General features: G+C 40.9%; 1 protein-coding gene across 1 annotated transcript; it reads right to left on the reverse strand.

Annotated features, from left to right (window-relative positions):
* Positions 1-1,130: 1,130 nt before the first annotated feature.
* Positions 1,131-10,410, reverse strand: siae (sialic acid acetylesterase). The gene is made up of 10 exons (XM_040009188.1): positions 10,216-10,410; positions 9,776-9,937; positions 9,359-9,513; positions 9,023-9,161; positions 8,594-8,762; positions 8,377-8,459; positions 8,165-8,298; positions 7,817-7,971; positions 3,844-4,030; positions 1,131-2,592 (listed from the first exon to the last, which is right to left on the reverse strand). The coding sequence occupies exons 1-10, from the start codon at positions 10,268-10,270 to the stop codon at positions 2,329-2,331; spliced, it is 1,503 nt and encodes a 500-aa protein (XP_039865122.1). The 5' UTR covers positions 10,271-10,410; the 3' UTR covers positions 1,131-2,328.
* Positions 10,411-11,056: the final 646 nt, after the last annotated feature.

The raw sequence follows: 11,056 nt of genomic DNA on the forward strand, positions 1-11,056 counted from the left end.
CATGTACTTTAATGTATCATAGAAAACAAATGTGTATTAACCAATTAATTAACTTATTTATTTTTCTGACTGAACAGCTTTTCCAGGTTTTCATCAAAGACTTAAAAAAACTTGTTCTGTAGTTTTTTAGTTAAATCTGGAACTATTGCTGAACTATAACTCAGTAAAACATCTCTGCCTAAGTAAGCCATTATTTGTCAGTGAAGGCTGATATTAGATGATATTATAAATGGTTAAGCTGGGGAACATTAAAGCAGAATTTTTCTCTAAATCTTATGATGCATTTTTTTCAGTAATGTTAAAGAGCAAAACAAAACAAGAATATGAGGTCACTACTTTACATCAATAGGCTAAATTTTTAGGGAATAATTATTCAGACAATGAAATGGTCATAATCTGGGGGAAGATCCGTCTTTTGCGGTCTCTGATCTGTTTCTCAAGATTTTTTCTTCAGTTTCTGTCTCCTGAATTTGTCCCTGTCAGGTTACAGATGAATTATTATAAAATTATACACTTTAAATTAAAATGTTATTTTATTCACTGATGATGACAGAATTGACTGGGATGAAATTACTTTTCCATCCTTCCTGATTCATGTAAATTATGGCCTAATCAGCTGTTCTGAAACAGGAAACGATGCTTTATTCGTTAATGTAAAACTCAAACATGACATAAGGATTCAGTGGGAAAGCATAAATGATAACAAAAAGAGTGCAATGTTTATTTTTGATTTTATAACGATTGATACATTTTCATTAATGCTTGTAACAAAAAAAAACAACAAAAAAAAACAAAAAAAACCACACACAACAAAAAACTACATTAGTCAGGAAAATTTGACTGAATCACCTAAAAATCATCAGTGATTGCTGCTCTGCAAGGAAGGCACAGAACATTAGTTAAGAACTTCACAAACAAAGAAAAAATATACAAATACAGCAATGAGAACATGATTCTTCACCCCCCAAAAAAAAAAAAAAATTAAAAAAATCCCACGCAAATTAAAAACGTTTGTGCAGTTTTATTTTGAGTGACTCATTTTCTCAAATTTCAACAAAGGTAAACATGGAAGCCTGATCACATATTAACACCAGAGCTCTAAGAAAAACAAAACTATAAAGCACTTTTTATTTTTTTTTTAGAAACCCAATCACTCCAACATGTCTGCCACACCACAATCAGATACCATCAGTTATTACACCACCATAGCGAGTGATCACGAAACCAAACAAGCTGCTAGATAAGGTTTTGCAAACATCCTCCTCAGATCCACAGAACGGTGTGTTGCTGTGAGGTGAATCCTTATGAATGCCACAGTAATTAACATCTATAGACTGAAACAACAGCATGAAAAATGAAAGCAGATGCAACATTAATTATCCAACAGCTTACCAGCCAGGTGCTTATTTACCAAAGGAGTTTACCTGTTTGGCTTCAGCAAAGACAAATGAACACACTGCGTTCTGTTGGCATGTTATTTAAAACTGAATGTCAGTAATAACCAAAGATAGCTGATGGTTATAGGCAGGACAATAGGAAAGCTGTTGGTTGGGGCATAAAGTAATGGAAGAACTGTAAAATGTTCAAGTCCTGTACATGATGTTAGACAGAGGCCACCATTACTGTCCAACCATTGCAAACTGCTTTAAAGAGCTGTGTCAGTACATAAAACTGAAATTACCACAATGTAAAACTTCAGCAGCAGCTGTACGTCTCACAGTTGGGCTTTTTTCTTAATCCAAACAGTGAGACATATACTGTAGTACTTGTATTTTGTTTTTAATTCAAGTTTCATAGGCTTGCATATCACATTCCAGCTCCACTGTTAAGTGATGCAGTTGTCAAATTGAAGAACAACCTTGTTGGAGCAGCTTTGAAATGGTGTCTAATAACAAGGCTGTGAAATATACAGCTCATTGGCTCATTTGGAAATGAAGAGAGTGATCACTGATTATTACTTAATGTTTCCTTAGTTTGACAATGAAAGTAAAATTCAGTTTCAAACCATTCTGTTGCTGATACATTGTACTGTACTGTGAAACCTATAAAGGGATTTTTTTTATTAGTTCTATATGTGTCTGATCAATGAAATACAACTATTTTTAAAGTAAAAGGTCATATTCAAAGTAATAAAGAAATGGTATGGAGATTTTTATTATTTTATTCATAAAATTTCATGAAGACAAAGTGTTTTCACCAAATGGAATTACAAAATGAACAGACAAGCTGCTCCGAGCCTATTACAAACCCTGGAGAGGTCGCCAATCAACACCGTGCCCAGTTATCCCAACTGACCGTAGAGACAAATGTCTTGTCACAGTTTCAGGGTTAGTAGCTTTTCCAAACGCCTCCTTTCCATGAAGAGTGATTGATGATGAAAGGAGGTGCTGGTAAAATCCAACTGGCGCTGTAGACGGGACAGGCTTTAAACTCACAGGGCCAGTCTCTCCAAGCGTATCGAACAGCAGCGACTTCAGACGACTGACACACAGCAGCTGACAGCTGGATGGTGGTCAGATCCCACCCCACTATAGGAGTTTGAAGCCAAAGGGACTTAGGCCCACATGGAGCCCAAATATCTGAGCAACAGACCTTGATTAAAAAGACAAGAGAACAACAAGTGACTTTGACTCAGAAGTCATCACAGCAAGTATTGACTACAGCTAAATATTCTTTAAATGCATGATTATAGGAGTACAACTTAGACAACCCACAACTACAATAGTAAATAATCTAAGAAGTAACTTAACCAGGCTGTGCAGACTATTCTACAATGTTTCTTATTGATATGCACACACAACCTGCACACCAGTAGGGACAGTGTTGGAATGCAGGGTGCAACGGTCCAACGAGTCTACATGTGCTTTGCGGATTTGGAGAAAGCGTCCCTCAGAGGATCCTGTTTGAGAGGGTTCAGGAGTATGGGGTATCTGACCCACTGCTATGAGCTATTCAGTTCGGTGGCTCTTGGACTTCACCCAGTTTCTTGGTTTTGAATTTGTTGGCTTCAAAAGGTGCAAGCCTTATAGGGTGGCAGCCTCCAAATTGGACTGGAACCTCCAAGTCTGAGACCATGGTTCTCAGCAAAAAAAAGGGATGGTGTTCTCACTCCAGATCAGGTGCTTTGTTGTAATTAAGTTAGGATGAGTTGCTGCCCCAAGTAGAGTAGAGTAGAGTAGAGTAGAGTATCCTGGGGTCTGGTTAACAACTGAAGGGAGAGGGGAGCTGGAAAATGACAGATTGGTACAGCTTCTGCATTGATGGGTGTACTAATCTGTTGTGGTGAACCAAGAGCTGAGTATAAAAGCAAAGTTTTTGATTTACCAGCTGATCTACATTCCTACACTCACTTATGGCGACAAGCTCCAAGTAATGACTGAAAGAATAAGATCGCAGATACACGTGGCAAAAATAAGTGAAGTGTGGCTGGGCTTAGTTTGAGAGACAGTTCAGTCATTCAGAAAGCACTCAAAGTAAAGCCATGACTCCTCCACATCACATTGAGCCAGTTGAGGTGGTGGCATCTGATTAGAACGCTGCCTGGGCGAGGTGTTATGGATATATTCCACCAGGCAGATATCCTGGGGTAGGCCCAGGACACGCTGGGCATATCCTGGGGTGGGAAGGCAATGGTGTTCCCCCAGATGAGGTGGAGGTGGTGGCTTGAGGCCAACTGTTTAGGTTGTTTTCCCCATGACTTGGCCCCAGATAAGCAGAACAAAATGGATGGAAGGATGGATATCTTGCTGTAGGACACTTTTGAAAGGGGTCTAGGGATACAAATGTCAACCCTAAAGTTTTAGGATTTGTGCTAACTCACGCTTGCATCCCTGCCACCCTTACCTCAAAGATGTCTTTGGATGATGTGACAGAGACTGCCTGGTCATAGGTAATGTTGACGTACATCTGAGTGGATGCAATTTCTTTGGGGAAAGGTCCGAGGAAGGGCACGTTCTCTTCCTCATAAGCCACAGCCCTAGCACCCAGTGTCAGTCTATAGGCTACATCCTGCTTGTCTCTGGGATGGATCCTGAAACGGAAAAACCACATCAGTATTTTTATAAACAATCTGATTGTCATATAAACTAGAATCCAATATTTGTACTCTCAATACTTTGTATCTGTTTAGAGTTAGCTTTACACTAGCCGTACCACTGAAAAATAATCAACGCCATCATCAAATACACAATTCTTTTCCTCATATGTGATTATGATGACATTAGATAAATTCAGTAATCTGCACTGGATTGTACGTTTCTTAAATGGAGTTTTAAGCATCACTCATCTCTTTCCCACCAATGCAGAACCAATTCTGCCACTGTAAGTGAAAAACAGCCTGCATGTTAATTCCAGTACCTAATCTAGAACTGATACTACCAGGTTAGACACCTACCTTATGGACAAGAGGTAAAATTGGCATGTTCCTCTCATCAGGTAAGGGTCAAGTACCACTTACCAACTCCATCCTCTTTTCCATAAATTGCCACTTTTGGCTCCAAAAATTGCAGCATTTACAGCTAGCCTTGACTTTGGTATTTTCACCATCCACAAACAATCAGTGACATCAGAGGGGTATGTTCCTTTTTTTTTTTTTTACCTAGTCTATTTTCATCCCCAAATGTGACAGGTGTGCCTCAGCTTGTAGGGTGGATAGACCAATGGCTATTTAGAGTTTTGAGGTTTAATCCCCACCTTCTCCTGTCCACATGTAGAAGAGTCCTTTGCCAAGACACCAAAACCCACTTGGCATCTGACGAGAGGAGAGCTCCTTGTGGCTCTTGAATGTTGGGTAGAATGCTAAAAGTATTAGCTAAAAAGAGTTGTACAGTCTGTCCATCTTAAGACAGTACAATGTGACTGACATACCTGTGAGAAAAAATTGCCTATTAAAGGCGGCCTCTGAAATGTTGATGGTTATGTATGAAAATACAGTTTACATTGTTGGGTTAGGTTGCATACTACAGTGGGGCAAAAAAGTATTTAGTCAGCCACCGATTGTGCAAGCTCCCCCACCTAAAATGATGACAGAGGTCAGTAATTTGCACCAGAGGTACACTTCAACTGTGAGAGACAGAATGTGAAAAAAAAAAAAAAATCCATGAATCCACATGGTAGGATTTGTAAAGAATTTATTCGTAAATCAGGGTGGAAAATAAGTATTTGGTCAATAACAAAAATACAACTCAGTACTTTGTAACATAACCTTTGTTGGCAATAACAGAGGTCAAACGTTTACTATAGGTCTTTACCAGGTTTGCACACACAGTAGCTGGTATTTTGGCCCATTCCTCCATGCAGATCTTCTCGAGAGCAGTGATGTTTTGGGGTTGTCGCCGAGCAACACGGACTTTCAACTCCTGCCACAGATTTTCTATGGGGTTGAGGTCTGGAGACTGGCTAGGCCACTCCAGGACTTTCAAATGCTTCTTACGGAGCCACTCCTTTGTTGCCCGGGCGGTGTGTTTTGGATCATTGTCATGTTGGAAGACCCAGCCTCGTTTCATCTTCAAAATTCTCACTGATGGAAGGAGGTTTTGGCTCAAAATCTCACGATACATGGCCCCATTCATTCTGTCCTTAACACGGATCAGTCGTCCTGTCCCCTTGGCAGAAAAACAGCCCCATAGCATGATGTTTCCACCCCCATGCTTCACAGTAGGTATGGTGTTCTTGGGATGCAACTCAGTATTCTTCTTCCTCCAAACACGACGAGTTGAGTTTATACCAAAAAGTTCTACTTTGGTTTCATCTGACCACATGACATTCTCCCAATCCTCTGCTGTATCATCCATGTGCTCTCTGGCAAACTTCAGACGGGCCTGGACATGCACTGGCTTCAGCAGCGGAACACGTCTGGCACTGCGGGATTTGATTCCCTGCCGTTGTAGTGTGTTACTGATGGTGACCTTTGTTACTTTGGTCCCAGCTCTCTGCAGGTCATTCACCAGGTCCCCCTGTGTGGTTCTGGGATCTTTGCTCACCGTTCTCATGATCATTTTGACCCCACGGGATGAGATCTTGCGTGGAGCCCCAGATCGAGGGAGATTATCAGTGGTCTTGTATGTCTTCCATTTTCTGATGATTGCTCCCACAGTTGATTTTTTCACACCAAGCTGCTTGCCTATTGTAGATTCACTCTTCCCAGTCTGGTGCAGGTCTACAATACTTTTCCTGGTGTCCTTCGAAAGCTCTTTGGTCTTGGCCATGGCGGAGTTTGGAGTCTGACTGTTTGAGGCTGTGGACAGGTGTCTTTTATACAGATGATGAGTTCAAACAGGTGCCATTCATACAGGTAACGAGTGGGGGACAGAAAAGCTTCTTACAGAAGACGTTACAGGTCTGTGAGAGCCAGAGATTTTCCTTGTTTGAGGTGACCAAATACTTATTTTCCACCCTAATTTACGAATAAATTCTTTACAAATCCTACCATGTGAATTCATGGATTTTTTTTTCACATTCTGTCTCTCACAGTTGAAGTGTACCTCTGGTGCAAATTACTGACCTCTGTCATCATTTTAAGTGGGGGAACTTGCACAATCGGTGGCTGACTAAATACTTTTTTGCCCCACTGTAATAGTCAACTGGATAGAGAACTGCATCACATGTCTGTTAAATAATGAAGAAGTGGAGAAAGCTCATTTCCGCTGCTTGTATCCACAATCTTGTTCTTTCGGTCACTAACGAAAGTCTGTGACCACAGGTGAGGGTGGGGATGTAGCTCGACTGGTAAATCGAGAGCGCTTTTACACTCAGCTCTCTCTTCAACATGACAAATAGGTAGAGTATCTGCATTACTGCAGCACCGTCTGTCGATCTCCCACTCCCCTTTCCCCTCACTCGTGAACAAGACCCTGAGATACTCAAACTCCTCCACTTGGGGCAGGAACTGGTCCCTAACCCAGAGTGAGCACTCCACCCTTTTCCGGCTGAGGACCATGGCCTCAGACTTGGAGGCGCTGATTCTCATTTCCGCCGCTTCACACTTGTCTATAAACAGTTTCAGTGCGAGCTGGAGGTCACTATCTCATAAAGCCAGCAGAACCACATCATTCATAAAAAGCAGAGACGAGATTCTGAAACTGCCCAAGCAGAAGCCTTCCGCCCCTTGGCCTAGAAATTATATAAAAATTATGAACAGAATCTGTGACAAAAGGTAGCCCTGGCGGAGTCCAACGCCCACCGGGGACCAGTCTGACTTATTGCCGGCTACACAGACCAAGCTCTTCCAACTGTTGTATAAGGATTGATTTGATTATATGTCCAATTCTTATCAATATCTGACTCTCTTCCACAGTGTCTCTTTTTTCCTGTCCACCTCCCCTTACCCACAATGACTGTGTCCCTTCCTGAGCCTGGTTCTGCCGGTGGTTTCTTCCATTTAAACGGGAGTTTTTGCTTTCCACTGTTGCCAAGAGCTTTGTCATAGCAGATCATCTGATTGGTGGGGTTTTCTATATATTATTGTCTTTACCTTACAATACAAAGTGCTTTGAGGCAACTGCTTTTGTGATTTTGCGCTATACAAATAAGACTGAATTTAAATAAACTTGTGTGTTTGGAAACAAGGGTTTTTCCACAGAGTACTAATGTTTAGCTTGAGAATATGCAAAAAATGTATAACTTATGTAAACTGCCTTTTCTGGATTTTTGGTTGATATTCTCTCTCTCTACACAAAAATGAAGCTACCAAAAAAATTGGAGACTTAATTTCTTTGTAAGTGAACAAACCAAATAATTCTGCATGGGATCCAGTAATTATTTCCCCCACTGTACACACTAGATATAACAAAAATTCTATGCTTTCACTTGTTCTTACGTGCCATACGGCGAAGTTGCATCTGGTAAATCCAAAGCCACAGCCATGAAGGTTTTCTTCATCCTGAGGTTAGGAACAAAACCAAAGTCTGCTGTTTGGTGCCAGCGGATGTTTGGAAAGCCATCATCTTTGGAGGTCTTTATGTAAGTGGACAGCTGCACATGTAGAGGAATCACTCATCACCATTGCAACACAATAAACAATGTTATAAATCGGCCTATGTTACACTTATACTGAAAAGAGAAGCCCTTGTGTTGTTGGATGCTACAGTGCTACAGTAATGGTGCACCTACACCAAAAATGTTTCAAGTTTACCCTTTGTTAGTGTTAAACCAATGCCTAACAGACCTGGACAAACCCAAAGGGGAAGTCAGGAGCTGTTTGCCCCCCTGAGCCCTGATGAAATGCCATCCTCCAGTCATCAATCATAGCCGGGAAGGAACAGTTGTACTTGTCCTGGTTATACTCTGCATTGGCCTCACCTGAAAATGTGATAAACCCCAGAAGTTTATGAGAGTCACTGAATACTCCAAACCTACCTGTGATATAAGGAGTCTTACCTTGGTACCAGAGGGCCCCTTTGATGGTCATATTGAGCAATGGGTGGATCATTGAATTCCACAAAATAGAATTCGTTTTAGGTCTGAGATCACGACATGGAGAAAACATGCATAGTGCAGTTAGTACAGACCATGTTTGATGGGTATTAAACACACAGAAACAACTGCTGTCTTAACTTCAGTCAGACTGCTGGAGAATGTGTCTTTATGTCCTTACCCGTCTACAACTGGCACTTCTTGACACTGTTTCAGGGCTCTTGAAGATGACCACACTTCGACCGGTGTGCCACCCCAACAGGACTCCACCAGTCCTATGGGGTACTTCAAGGTCTCATACATGTAACGTCCAAAGAGCCAGCACACAGCAGAAAACTCTTCCACCACACCTGGAAACACAGCTGTTCATTAATCAACCAGTATAACGCAAGCTAAGAGCGGCATATATGCATCATGGTTGATATTTATTTGACCTGAGACCATATTCTAATGTCATATGTTGAAACCACAATAAAACCATAGCTTGAATTTAGGGAGAGATGCAAAGTATTATATGAATGTTCAATGATCCAAAACAAAACCTTTAAGTATAAACACATTTTCCAATATCTCAATAAATACTTAAAATGAAAATAAAATCGTATCTTACTGGCAGTGGGCACAGACCAGGGAATCTCTACTTCTATCAGATCCATTAACTCGATGTCACTTGTGTTCAACGCTACCATAAAAGGCCTCACATAAGGATACTTAGCAACAACAGACAGCTCCTCTGTTGCATTGAAAATCTGGTGAAGAGTGAGTAAACAAAATAGATATGCTTTAACAAATGATTAAATACATTTTAAGAAGAAACTGCTTTTTGCCTTATATGTTTGATGGCTCTTTTGTAATTGGGCAAAGATGCAGAGGGTTTTGGTATGTCCCAGCTGACACCAGGTATAAGGCAAAACCTGAATGTCAGCACAGAGACAGACAACCTTACCTGAGTCATGTTAAACCACATGTTGCTCTGCCCTCCACACATCCAAATGTCTCCAAACAGCACATCTGTAAGAGTAGCTGAATCGTTCTGAACTTTTGCTGTCACATTATATGGACCACCAGCAGCAACAGGGTCAAGGGTCACTTGCCAAATGCCTTTAAGAAAAAGAAACAAAAAACTTTTAGCTATGTGTAACATTTTAGCATCTATGAAACATGGTCAAGACAAATTCATAGACTGAATCTGAGGCACAACATGCTGTTACTTTTACTAGGTCAGTGACCACAGTTACAGAATACAAGCCCCAAAACAAAAGTGCGGTACCCGCTATATCTGCTGCTGTCAATTTCACTTAGTTTGAATTCAGTACAGACATCAGGATAAATCCCGTCTTTGACAACAACGTGCTGTACTTACCGTTTGTCACAGTGACCGGTGAGGCTTGCCGTTTAAATAAACCTAACAAGGAGACGGTAACCTGTGCACCCTCAGGGCCATATCCCCACAGCACAGCTCTCTCTGGAGACTTCTGCAGCACCATGTGGTCTCCATAGTAGGAGGCAAAACGCAACTTCCCATCTACACACACCAACAAGTTTTATTGTTTTATTACACTGAAAAAAACAAGCAAGATTAATGCTGCCTATGTCAGCCCAGGACACTTGCAAAAGATGGTGTTCGTCTCAGCAATTTCACTTCCTGGTTATTTAAAGTTTCAAGGAATCATAAAACTTATGCAGATGAATAAAAAACACAACATAAAAAATTGGGTCCGGTTAGATTTACATTAAGTAGGTCAAGGTTTGCTGGAAACTCGAAAACTGCCACAATATGCAGCGTAAAGATAATGCACTCACCACAAGTGTGAAGAGAAGCTAAAAGTGCAAAAACAACACAAAGTGTAGCAGCCATGATCACAGCACGAGCCGCCTTAATAGAAAGCTGTGTGGGGAAAAGTCACGCGCTTGTTGTCTTGTTGGCGACAGTCCACGTAACAGATACAAACATCACTTGCGTTTCGGGACTCGGGATTTGTGCGTCGATGTCGTGACGTCATCCAGCAGCTGACGCGCAAATCTCGTGATCCTTCAAAATAAAAGCCAGAAAAAGCAACCGCGTTTTTAGTAATCCCGAAACGCCCGGAGCTCTATTCCACGAAACATTTTGTCCAAATTTGATAAACAATTATGATGATAAATAATTCACATTATTTAATCTCTTCTTGTGTTTTTTTGTTGTTGTTGTTGTTGGGTTTTTTTTACATTTATTGGATACTAAGACATCCATCACAGCTGATTTAAATGGATAAATTACCTTCTCAACATGTCTTGAAGTTCTCCAGAGGCCTGGTAATGAACTAATCGTGTGATTCAGGTGTGTTGACCCAGGCTGAGATCTAAAACCTGCAGGGACACCAGCCCTTGTGGACTGGGATTGGGGACCCCTGCTCTAAGAGACAATACCAGATATATGACCCTGAAAAATTTTCCATCTAGTAGAACTCTTTCAAACACACTTGTGTCCCTTTGGAGTCATAAATTGAACATAAATTTACAGAAACCATTAATGTCTCCTCTGATTTAAAATAAATAAAACACTACTAGGAGTAACTGTGACAACCACAATGGGCATAATATGTTTTTTTTTCCTTTAAGCATTAGATTTAGTGCAATCTGCAGTAAATTAGTTGCTGCAAAC

This window comes from Simochromis diagramma, unplaced genomic scaffold (assembly GCF_900408965.1).
Source record: "Simochromis diagramma unplaced genomic scaffold, fSimDia1.1 OVJJ01000344.1, whole genome shotgun sequence".
Classification (NCBI taxonomy): domain Eukaryota; kingdom Metazoa; phylum Chordata; class Actinopteri; order Cichliformes; family Cichlidae; genus Simochromis; species Simochromis diagramma.